The sequence below is a fragment of the Takifugu flavidus genome, chromosome 9 (genome assembly GCF_003711565.1).
Source record: "Takifugu flavidus isolate HTHZ2018 chromosome 9, ASM371156v2, whole genome shotgun sequence".
Classification (NCBI taxonomy): domain Eukaryota; kingdom Metazoa; phylum Chordata; class Actinopteri; order Tetraodontiformes; family Tetraodontidae; genus Takifugu; species Takifugu flavidus.
Genome location: NC_079528.1, coordinates 7,286,949 through 7,299,717, shown reverse-complemented (window position 1 = coordinate 7,299,717; position 12,769 = coordinate 7,286,949). Strand labels below are relative to the sequence as shown.

At 42.0% G+C, this 12,769-nt stretch overlaps 1 protein-coding gene across 14 annotated transcripts in view; it reads left to right on the top strand.

The window, feature by feature from the left end:
• The window catches only part of limch1b (LIM and calponin homology domains 1b), a 42,382-nt gene that overhangs the window by 15,091 nt on the left and 14,522 nt on the right, over positions 1–12,769 (top strand). For 10 of the 14 annotated variants that reach the window (XM_057043001.1, XM_057042992.1, XM_057042998.1 and 7 more), the window contains 6 exons: positions 1,207–1,276; positions 4,062–4,168; positions 6,033–6,063; positions 8,065–8,175; positions 9,044–9,242; positions 11,925–12,195. In XM_057043001.1, the coding sequence (XP_056898981.1) occupies positions 1,207–1,276; positions 4,062–4,168; positions 6,033–6,063; positions 8,065–8,175; positions 9,044–9,242; positions 11,925–12,195 (789 nt within the window). Of the gene's footprint in view, positions 1–1,206; positions 1,277–3,571; positions 3,864–4,061; positions 4,169–6,032; positions 6,064–6,378; positions 6,611–8,064; positions 8,176–9,043; positions 9,243–11,924; positions 12,196–12,769 lie in introns of those variants that run through there. The other 4 variants (XM_057042997.1, XM_057042999.1, XM_057043002.1 and 1 more) reach the window with 3 other exon arrangements.

Genomic DNA, 12,769 nt, shown 5'->3' with positions numbered 1-12,769 from the left:
CTGCAAGATCATTTATGTGCCAATGTGCTTTATTATGTTTAAAATTGACTGAAGGGATGAAAATATAGCTGATCAAACTTTAAATGTTCAGCATGTATTCCTGCAGGAAAAGTGTTAAATCAGGTGAAAATGAGGAGGCCAAACAGGAAGTTGTTTCAACATTCAACCACTCAAAAGCTGGTGATATTAATTAAACCAGATCAGGTGTCAAAGGTCACACCGAATTAATATTTCACATCTGTGAGCTTCACGCCTCTGGAATGCTGTGGGAAATTTCTTCCGATTCAGAGGAAATGTCCACGAGCGATTCAAGGTTATCGTGACTCATCACCCAAATCGTTTTTTATGATTGGTGCAAGTTTTTCCTGCAGACGTGAACACAGACTTGCTGATTATAAATCTTCTCTGGCCCGGCTTCAACGTTGTAGAGAATCTGTGAATGCATTTTTTTCTTTTGTTTTTGCAGCATCATTCATGTCTGACGCCTCAGACAGATATATATTGATCTTTTACATGGCTGTGAGAAGATTTAAGGCTTTTTGCCTGCGTGCACTTCAGACTTTTGCAGTCTCGGATCACATCAGGCGGTTTGAAGTGTGGAGTTATTGTTCTCCTCCTCCATTGTGAGAACGTCCCTCTCTCGAGGTTGCTGGAAGTTATTCTGGGAAACAGTTTTCAGTGCAGGAAATATCTAACTGAGGTTCAAGTAGCTGAGGCGTCCTGGCTGGCTGAAAAGGTGGATTACCACATTCCAGGTGAAGGCTACCTCCTGGTGTCAGAAATGTCACAGGATGGGTGTCCGGGTGGTGTCTCGCACTCACTATTAGAAGGCTGCAGAGATGGTGATAGTTCCTTCACGACTGGTGAGGTTTTCCAGCAAATGTGTTTTCCTTTATGGGTGCACCACAGGAACGTCTTCACATGCAGACTCGGCTGTGATTTGGAGTGTCTTGGAGGTAGCTGACAGCTCCCTGTGGGTGAAAGCAAAAGCACTGAATCTCAGATCTAATTTAGAATCTGTTTTATCATAAGCCTTCCACTCGCCTCTGGAAGCTCTCAACGTTTTTGCTCCGCGTTTCTTCCTCCTCTTTTCTCTGAAGAGACTCCCACAGTTTCACTTTCTTCTTCTTGGCCTTAAATCACTCTGCATGAGCTTTCTTTATGGTCAGCCGTAGCTTTGATATCTTCTCTGTCTTTGTGTGGCAGATTGTTGAGCTCAATTAAACCTGGATCGGTGAAGAAAATCAACAGACTTCAAACCCCCATAGCTGGCCTGGTGAGTCCTTCAACCACATGTATTTAGACGATAGTCTCAGTAAACTTTCTACTTTGTTATATAGATCTGATGCCTGCTAGCATTTTTTTTCCAAAGCAGGACATTTAGGAGGACATTGATCGTGTAACATGCCTAGGTTTCACATTTCCATATTTTCTATGAACAATAACCACACACAGTCGGGGCTTAAAGAGCTCACATTTCATCCCTGTGGGTCAGATTTGAAGGATCGTAACTTCTCATATGAATTAAGCAGTGAATTAGATGTATTTAATCGACCCTTTTCTCTGCAGAATAAGCAGGTAAGAGTATCTCTGATGTGCCTCTGACTTTACTGAATAGGAGCCTGTGAGGTTCAGTGGCCCTGAACTCTGAAACATTCCATTAGCTTACAGTGCAACACAGTGGAGCTTTTTCAGGATGACTTAAGGCCGTGATCTGGATGAAGGGACTGTTCAGGACCACGACTGGGGTGTCAGCAGGGAAAGACAAGCGGATCACATGGGCTCTGAGCAGCAGTCTCTCCTTTTTGTGTTTCTTCTTGAGAACTGGTGGCAAATAAATAATATCACCCCTTTATAAAGTCAGAATTCGAAAATGAAAGAAATCCCAGCTGCTTGTTTTATTCCCTTCCAAACAACATAACGCTTTGTAGACTCAAGGTTTCATAATGCTGGCTCGGCTTCCTGCAGGTTTACAGGGATTTTATTTTCCTTCCCTTGGCTTTACTTAAAGAGGTGAGAAATGCATAAACAAGGGGTCTGCTGTTATCAGGCCCATCGTTATAAAATCCTGACTACTCCCCCTTCCTCTTCCTGTTTTGGGGTTAATGGGAAAATGAGTCTCTGAGGAGGTTTCGGCTGTGTTGTAACTGGAGCAGCCACTCGGGTGTTTAGGCAGCTTTAGGCAACTGGCTGTGTGGCTCAGTGTTGGTCTCAACAGGTTGGCTGTTCAGCGCCGCTCTGAGTCTTCCCTGGGTCCACCGTGTGCCCACATTTACAGCCTGTAAACAAAACATGCAGTAGAAAAAGGCCACAAATTGTATGGTGCCACTCTGGAATAAATCACATTTTCTTGTTGCTTTTCTCTTATATAGACAGATTTGTGGATCATAGGATTAAAGAGATTTTCAGCCCGGCGTGTGCCTTAGCTTAGTTAGAAATATAACACGTTTGACATAAAGGAAATGGTTACATAAGTGATTTCCCTCCAGCTTCTCTTTGCTGGGTTCAAGAACAAAATCCGGGTTTAATCTCTAGACCCTCAAGAAACATGTTAAATGTATAACCCATCAGCAATATTAGTGTGTTTCTGCTTTAGAGTCGACACCATGTTTGGCCTAAATCTGTTATTATTCAATCATTTGTATATTTTCTCATTTATTAAGAAATAAGAGCTTAATGCCTCAATGTCCTCAATACTTCCCAATCTTTCTCCAAACATTCAGCTGTCAGTCATTTCTTTGTGGTTGACGCCCAGTTTCCTGTGGCAGTGACCTACAAATGACCACAATGTTTTTCTCACATGTGCACACACACGCACGCACGCACGCACACACACACACACACACACACACACACACACACACACACACACACACACACACACACACACACACACTTTAAATGATCCTGTTACTTCTAAATGAGTCTCTTTAATGGTCTGTTGACTCTGTTTATTTCCCTGTTTGTTTTTCCAGACTGGGTGAACCTGCTGGTGGGAAAAAAAAATGTGTTTGAAGGTGTTTTTCTGCTAAAGTCTGAGAATGTTGTTGTCAGCCCAGGAATATATGTTTAGTATGGTCATAGACAGTAGAATATGATTTACATTCATAGGCACTAACATAAACTGCAGACCTTATAAAATATCTTACTTGCTTCAGCAAACATCAATTGAATATGAAAAAATTGAAAGAATCTTTGTTAAAATTAAAATTTTAAACCATGGTGTGCCAGCCATTCCACAGTTTATATTAGGGCAAGAGATGAAGAAATAAATTAGATACTTTTTAAGTTAGTGTAACTGTGTGAATAAAAGTATTCTAAATAGTTATTTAACTATAATAATGCAAAATAATGCTATTATCTAGGTTTTCTTTTGGATTCCCTGATATATTTAATGGAGAGTACTAATCTAATCTGTATTGTATGTGACTATCACAGCACATTGTTTGGTAGTGTGACAGATAAAGCAAGTACTTGGGACAATCAGGGTGGAGAGGAAATGGTGACACCCAATGGGAGAGGGGAGGAGAGGGATTTCCCTCTAAAGAGTCAGGCCTGGAAACAAAGAGAGAGGACGAGAACCTGGGAACAGGAGGGGAGAACGTGTCTCAGGTTGCATCCAACAAAGAGGTAGTCTGAGCGTAGAAGAAAGAGGAGGAGGAAGACTGAGGTGATGCACAGAACATGGAGTAGGCAAAAGGAAAGGAGGAGTGTTGAGCGCATCACAGGTGGAGAGGAAGAGATGAGAATGTAAACAAGAGTCACTTTTAGAAAGTAGGAAGCAAAAAGTTGGAGAAGTCTGAGAGAGGAGGCGTACGAAGGCTGGGAAAAGACCCGGGTGGTGTCTGATTTCTGTCGAGCAGGTATCCTGATTTATCTGTTTGTAAGCTGCTAGAAGAGAGCAACAAAAAAATCTGAGTTTGTTGCATTCACCCACTTTTATTTGTTTGACCCGCCTAAAAAGTTCTCTGTGTGTGTGCGCACGCACCTCAGTGGTTCATATGCAGTAATGTAACCTCTTAAATTCTCTCTATATCTGGGTGTGTGTGTGTTTTGAGCAGGACAACGTCAGTGTGTTCCTGCGTGGCTGCGAGGAGTTCGGACTGAAAGGATCCCAGCTGTTTGACCCCGGAGACCTACAAGACACGTCAGCACGCCCCACTGCCAAGTAAGACTCAACACTGTCAATGTGTGTGTGTTTGCCGTCATGCGGGTTGTACAAGACGCTCCACGTCCACATCGTTAAAATGCAGCCATGCTAATTGGTGACAACCAGGAGCATTTTCTGCTCTGCTGACGCATCTCCTACTGTGCTTCAGGGATGTTTCCTTTGCTGTCTGTCCTGGTATAAACCTGCAGACACCTGCAAAGCAACTGTTAGAAGTGCAGGCCAAGTTTTCAAGAGTCCACATTGACAGTTGTGATAGCAAGACTTCTGATGGCATAGACAGAAGGGTTGGACCCATTAAATGGACTCTGTGTGGATAGTGAGACATTAGTTGTGTAAGAAACGCGTACTTGTCTGTCTCAATGGCCATGCTTCTCTTTGTGTGTCCCTCCCTGCCGTCCATTGTCCCGGCTCACCGCAGACATAAATTACTGCCAGTCAATGAGAGTTTATACAGCCTGTGTCAGTGAGACGACAACAGCGTATCTGTTAGAGGCAACTGGCCTCTGCCCAAACACAACTCAAGAGGTTGCATCACTCACTCAACTATGACTTGCATTGTTGCTTAGCAACAAGGCATAGTCCCTGTATTAAAAAACAATGCAATGCAAGTAATGGTGAGTGTATGGGTGATGGTTTGGAGGGCTGGGATGTATTGTGTTCCTGGTTCTGCAGTGAAGAGACAGTAGTAATTTCAGTCAGAGGAGGAGCTGTTTAACTGGTTCTGTTAAACAAAACATGAATAAAAGGTGTTTTGTTCAACGGTTGGGGACAGCATTATTTATTTTGTTGTGAAATGTGCTGTTAGATAAATGCAGACCTTATCATCAATACATTATAGGTCACAGTCTGAGGTTGGTTCTACTAAAGGGGAGACTTGATCACAATAAAAGTAGACTTTTAATATTCAAATTTTGTTTTGTTGGTGCAGAAATTGACTGAATGTCTGTTACTGACCATTATAGTCCTTAATATACTGTAGATACATGGTAGAATATAATAATATACACTGGTAGAATTAGTGAAGATCCTGTAGAGAATTCATTTTTGTGGTGACAGTTTTGTTTTAGCAGCGTTGCTACTTTCATTATGTTACGTAACCTGCCATGGATGCTGCTTCCTCGCAGCTTCATGACAGGAAACTGTTTCAGTTGGGTTCCATCAGACAGGTGGTTAGAAACGGAGGAAACAGCTTTGCTCAAGGAAGCGAGCTGACAGGTTCAGATTATTTCCAATTTTGATGGAAACAGAGGAGAAAATAACAGGAGTTCCAGGATTTTAGTGCTGCAATTGCAATTAATTAAAGAGCGACTATATAGTTTATATAAAATCAGGGTTTGACTTTTCCAGCTATCTGTTTGTAGTTGATTTTTGCTTCTATTAGGTGCAGACAGACAACAGTCACCTGTGTCTTTGTTCATTTTGTCATCTGACAGAAAGGGAGGATGGTGAAAAGTAGAGGAAGGGCTCACTCCCTCCAGCTACTTTCTCTTTGCTCTTCTCTTCTTTCATTACTCCTTTTGTCGGGTCGCTGCTGTCATGGAAAACTCTCGAAACTACAATTTCTTTGTCATTTTACTCTGGCTGGCTTTGGCCATTTGACCTGAAGGCTTTGGAAACTATAGAAAACATCCATACAGTGCACTCACTGCAGGTACCTGTTCAACTGCTTATTAGTGCAATGACTGTATGTGATTGAGCCTTCTGGGATTTACACACACAAACACACACATCTTTCCAATATAAAATCTTAAACACTGATAAAATGTGATATGGATGGATGGTTGGTTTAAAAGCACATGCTGCCTTATTTATGATTGATAATAAATAAAGTTATTTCTCTTGCCCTATTTTCTCCTTCCAGGGGAACTGACTGCACCCGAAAAGTAAAGAATGTAAGTGATACTTTTACAGTACAATCATTCATTTGCGTGGCAATTGTATGTTTGAATGGAACCTGTTATTTTGGTGTGGTGTCTGGGTTTGTCTCACTTCCTGCTTTTTTTGTGTCTACTTGTGTGTTTGTTGTGTCACTTTGTCAGAATGTTACTGGTATCGGTTCTCTAGATCTTCCAGTTTTCTCATCATACTGCTTTAAGAACAGGACCACATTCTGGTCCTGCCCACTCTGCAGCCAAAGCTCTCCCGCTCTCGCTCTCTCCCGCTCTCTCCTGCTCTCTCGCTCTCTCTCTCTCCTGCTCTCTCTCTCTCTCTCTCTCTCAGGCTGCAGTGCCAATCTGATCTGCTAGCTCATTAGGTAATAGCACAGAGGACTCTCAGCTATTTTATTTTTAAGCAATAGTGAATGGACTACAAAGTCCCTTCCTTCGGTCTATACCAGCTGCTGCAATACGGCGCTGCACCATGGATCTGCAAGGCACATCCAGCACAAGGAGTAAAGGTTGATATCAGCTGTCTTCACAGCACACCAAACACTGAGAGGTGAAGAAGATTTTCCTGTGTTGGTGATGATGCTTTGGGCATACAGATTGGATGGAACTGGGTGTTTCTTGGATAATGAGGTCGTTGTATAGCTATGCAAGGACTGCCTGTGTTTTTGAGTGAATGTGTTGGATACTCTATGTGCAGCTCACAGGTCTGCAGATGACGTGTTGTTTCATTTCTGTGCAGTTGCTCCTGTTTGGATAATTAACACTGTGGATGTTTTTTGTCAATGCATCACTCAGCTGCGCGTGCATGTGTGTGTGTCAAACAGATGATGTTTCGTGATTAACCACTTTGACTCGTCCTTCCACATCTGTCAGGCCAGATAGCTGCTAAAAGGAAGTCGTGCACTCCACTTTTGGGCCTGTCAGACCGTCCAAATGCCAACGACATGATTTCATTTTGCTCTTAGCTCAGAACTTACAGGACAGGTGTTTCTGCATTCGTGCTATTCAAGGTGCAATTAGGATTTCTGGATAAGTTTGCCTCATTCATCACTAAGGATTCATTTACATCATACCACCAAGCAAAAGGACACATGTGGTGCTGACCCACTTCCAGTATAAACTGGGACAGATGTTGAAAACATAGCGATTGCACCTAAATTTAGAAAAAGAATAATTTTCTGTTGAAGTGGCCCATAAAGTCCCTTCTAGTTGTCAAGTTGCATAATCCTTTTTTGCAGGAATTCCTTCTTTAAAACTAAAATGAGCTTCTTTTATTCAGCACCGTTTTTCTTTGTTCTTCTTAAAAGTGTGTTTGCTCGGCTGACAGTGTTTATACTGACAGTATGACGGAAATAAACGCATGAAGCCACGCTGAGCTCTCTTATCAAAGCAATCCCCACGGAGTAGCGGTTGACATGGACACAGTAAATATAGCCGCAACACTTCGCCAGCAGCACTAAAGGTGCAGCTCTGGGTAATCTGCCTCTCATTACAGCCGCTCGGCCCCATCTGCATTTTAGACAATGAATTAAGTGAAGAGGAAGTTGCATGAAACATCTTAAATGTTTTTAAACCTCATCTGTTACTTTAATTTGCACTTTTATGGTGGAAGACGCTCAAGTGTTGCTTCATTCTGCATCTGCTTTTAGAGGCTTATAGTGTTGGAAACAGATGACATCGATCTGGCGATTTATGCAGTCATACACATAAATCACTGTGACCTTTTAAGGTGGGGATTCTCTTTGCAGAAAAGCCCACTTTTTGGAGTTGCTTTTTGACCATCTCCTGCATCAGGATTCTTAAGAACAACTGACTCTGGTTTAGGCATTTCTCAGACAGGTTTAGCACAGTTATCTATGCTGCTGTCCTTGTGTAAACACTACTTCATGTCTCCATTTTGCACCTGTTGTATCTCACCCATCAACAACCGTCATAAACTTCCTGATAGCACTTGTCCATGTGCCTCCTTTTAATATGAAGTATCACTTGTGTTCCTCTCTTTAGGTTCTAATTACTATCTACTGGTTAGGTCGTGCTGCCAACGGCTGTACTTCCTACAACGGGCCCACGCTGGACCTGAAAGAATTTGAAGGCCTGTTGTCACAGATGCGAAAGGTTTGGAAATGCAGTATTAGTAATTTCCTGGGCTGGAAATTTCAATTTAAAATATTCTCTCACTCGGGTCATTCTGGCAACAGAAGAAATACTAATGTTATTTTTAATCTAAAGAAAGCTGAGGGATTATTATTGGTTTGAACTTTGTCAGTAGTTTTACAGTTATTTTTAACCTCAATTCAACTCTGAAGATGCATTAAAAAGGTTCTTAAAGTCAAAAATTCTTGCAAGATCAGCCAGTGTGACGGTACACCTTTTCCAGATGTGCTGACAAAAAAAAACTGGTTTCCATGAAACATGGGAATAATAAACTCTGAGTTCAAAATCAAGTTTTGACAGCAAAGTCAAAATGGTAAAGCCAAAACTTTAATATTCAACAAGAATCTACTCCTCTTAAATCTTATAGTATTGGACAATCACAGTTTTGGCTTTACCCTTTTGACTTTGCTTTCAAAACTTGATTTTCCACACAAAATGTTGATTTCCTACCAAGCAAAATAAAAATCCTACAGTTAGATGGCAGCAGATTTGCAAAGGGGGAGTACAGTGACAGATGTGTGGGAGTTTTGGGAGTCATGGTCAGGAAGTCTTTGAGTGGACAGGAAAAGGCTTTCTCCACCTTCCATTAACAGCACAGACATGTTTTCACTGTAGGACCACTAAGGGAAAAGGTCACAGAGGTGAGGAGAGAGTGACAAAGAGCCAGTTACAGACAAGTCTGTCTAAATATTTTTATGACACTGGGGTTGCAGTAACAGACACGGCAGACATCAATTTATCAGATAACCTAGATAAATACTGTGTAAGATATAAACAACTGTTGCAACTGTTAGACCAGTTTACTACCAGTTTGTTTAACTATGTTCAGGAAGCAGAAGAGGCAGAGAGCCCAAAACGCAACATCCGTGACAGTGGCTACATCGACTGCTGGGACTCTGAGCGCAGCGACTCTCTTTCACCACCACGACACTGCCGAGAGGATTCATTCGACAGCCTGGACTCCTTCGGCTCACGTTCACGTCAGACCCCGTCGCCAGACGTCCCGGTCACCCACGGCAGCAGTGATGGTATGAAACATGGGATCTTATGTGTGCCTTTCACATGTTCTTAGCCAGTACTAATTCAGCACTGACTGTGTTGTTGGCCTATCCTGTACAGATATACTATATAGATGAAGGATAATCCTTTGTCTTTTTAATGTTACTGCATTCAAGCTTTTGTTCCTACACCCAGTAGTTCTTGTTGCCCTTTTGAAATTGGTAAATGATCTGGGTTCAAGGCTCACTTCAAGCTTTTAATAAATTCACTTCAACAGGTGATGTATCATTTCAGCCAAGTGTGAACAGTGTTGATTTCTGGATATGAAGTAGGTAGTTCAAAAACACCTGTGTTTCCAAGCTTATCTGGTTTTATATTTGAGTTTACAGACCAGAGTTGTTCATCATTCCGAAGAACAGGTGTGTGATGTCAATGTAACACACGCACGGAAGACTAAAATAACAAATGTCATCACATCAGCTTTGCTCAAAAGCTCCTCAGTTGTGTCATTTTAGCACAAATTCCAACTAATTGACATTTCGTGACGGTCTGACAGGTGAGGAAAAACAAAACATTGGACTTATGTGACCTCATGGAAGCGTAGAACGATTCAGTTTTCATCATGACATGCAAGCGTTTAGGATTCGGCCTAGTGGCTGTGACAGTCTGTCTGACAGCCTCTTAGTGTTGGTGAGAGCTCGTGAGGGTTTCCAGACCTACCAATAACATCTGGATGGAAACATCTCATGCCACAGTGGATTTCTAACTTTAGATGTAATAAATGGGATGACAGACGGCATTAGAGAAGGAGAAAACAAGAGATGGAGGTGTGGCAGTTTGAATGATCGCTTGAAAGAGTTCTTGAGGTTTTTTTGACCAGCCTTTGAGAGCAGAGGGCACAGTAATAACATCATTAAATAATAGATCCTCGTCAAGTGTTTGAAACAACAGTGTCTTTGTTCTGCTTTGTTCCGCCCGCAGCCTTTTCCTAACAAAAAAAGGCAAACAGGTCATTCGTGCCAGTCATCCACAGTCCTCACGGGTGATAGATGGGCATGTTTAAATCAGTAGCTTAAGCATGATGTTAGCAGCTTTACACACATGCTTTAACTTCAAATCCCATGTGGGAAAAGAGATTGTGCATCCTGCCGGGTTGTGTTTTTGTTTTGAGGGAAGTGTAAAAGGAAACAACCGTCTCCAATACCCAGACTGCTGTCACCAGTCGTTTGGCTGAACTACTTGGATGTTGAATTCCACCTTAAAAACAGGCAAATCTTGTTACTGTCAGTCCTTTATTTCTTGTTCTAGCCTTTCTTTTATATACACCAGAAAAACCTTGCAGCTTGGTGGCAAAACAGTTTAATATGCAGCCTTAAAACATAGACTCTAGGATCTTTTCCACCCAGATTTCCCAATAGCCTCATAAGAATGTAAAGGTAACTTCCACAAGATGTTATTTTAAAGCTTCTTGTGTAAACGTCTATGAAATAGATTTGGACTGAGCAAGTTTTCTTTCCTGATTTTTCTACAATCATCACTGAAAAAAATTAGGCTGAAGGAGAAAAATGGGTGTTTATCCTTGAAGAAGATAAGGTACATGAACATAAGCTTGTTTTGGATCAAGACTGGGAGATGAATTCAAGACTGACAGCAGCCTCTGCAATTGAATGACTGTTGAAAAGACTAAGAATAATGATTTCATCTGTATGGACACATTTCTCTGCAGCTGTCCTTAATAATAATAATGATAATATTGAGCAACGGTATCCATTGCCTCAGGTTATAGTGCTCCTACAGATCATCCCATACCAACACGTGTTGCTCCTTAAAGATGGTGGATGAATTGGATCCCTTGTGTCACCTGTTTTTGCCACTGATATGGAAGACTTATACAAGTCCTCAGATATGTCATCGCCTCCTTTCATCCTTGGCAGTGTGACCACAAGTAGAGGTTTAAGTTCGCGTCTGTTTGACGAAGAGATTAAGATTTACACATTTATCCGTTACAGCACTCCGTTACATCCCACCCAGAAAAAAGGGGAAATTCCAGTAGCATGTGCTGAACATCTTGAAAAGGAATGTTGGAAAACCTTGGGTCAATCTTCATTGCTTGCTTTTTCAAAGTGTTTACCTTGGATTGAAATTTAAAAAAATACAGATTAATGAAGCTAGAAATGGTTGGTGTGCTCCCTGAAATTGCAAACAGGTCATTATCACATTGTGATCACACTTAGATCTTGTGTAGGAATTTTAGAAGCCAAGGAGGGAAAATCCGTGAGCACCACACTTCTGCAAAGCCAGGTGTTGCCACTGGCATTAAAAGGATAACACTGGGTTTCAAATGCGATACAGGCGACAACAAGGGCATCCCAGCTAAATTCTTCCAAGCTGTGTGCCAACAATCCCTCGACACAAGCTAAACAATGCAAATTTACACTTGATTTATGTGGCATATTTCTGTTGATGTAGCTGATATGTTCAACCACTGGAATGCACAGGGAGGGGAAAACACTGTAAATTGACTTTAGCCTGTTACTTTGACCTGTTAAACCTTGTCTTGAAAGTTTGTGTTATGTTCTGCGTCACTGTCACCTTTAGCAAACTAACAGGTAATAATGTCTTTGATGTTAATACACAGTATTTCTTCACTCAACACAGTATGAATCCTTAATAATGCTTAATAATCCCTTTGATTCTGGCCTCAACCACAGGCCGCGGCAGTGACTCAGAGTCCGATGGCCCTCCCCACAGGAAGATGCCAGATGTCCGCAAAGACGACATGTCGGTGCGGCGGACCTCGGTTACTGAGCTGCGGACCCCCCTGCCCTTCAACCAGTACCTTCCCAACAAGAGCAACCACAGCGGATACATGCCCACGCCGCTTCGCAAGAAAATGAACGATAAGGACGAAGGAAGGAAGGACGAAGGTCGTAAGAGTTGGAGTACCGCCACGTCCCCTGTAGGGGGAGACAGACCGTGCAGGTGAGTCTTGCAGATGACGTCGTGCGTGAGGATCAGATTAATTCAAAGGCTGCATTTGGAAAATGTTATTTTGACAAGCAAATGGCGCAGCTTCAATTGTTGATGATTTATTCTGTCTCTCATACTGTTTGAAAAGGTGTAGTTGATGGAGGCAAAAGCTGCGTTTTCATCTTATTGCAGTCAGAGACTCTGGTGGTTACTGGGTTGGTGCAGGTCACCAAGAGCTTGCAAACATTTCTGAGTGTGTGTGTGTGTCTCTCTCTCTGTGTATCCTTCATACATTTTTAATGCATCTTTTACTTTGTTTTTCTTCCATCTTCTTCCTTTTTCTTTACCTTCATCTCATGTGTGACCCTCCATTCCAACCCTCTATTCCCTCACATCCATGATGACTGTTGTGTCATATCTTTGGTTTTCTTCCTGATGTGACTTCAACACGATTCCCTGTTTGTGTCTGTGTGTGAATGGGTGATGGTATTTTCTAAATGAAATTCTTAGCTTAGCCCCCCCACCTGGAGAGTCTATCAGCCCGTCCCACAGTCAGTCCTTTGTACCCCACATACAGATTGAGAAG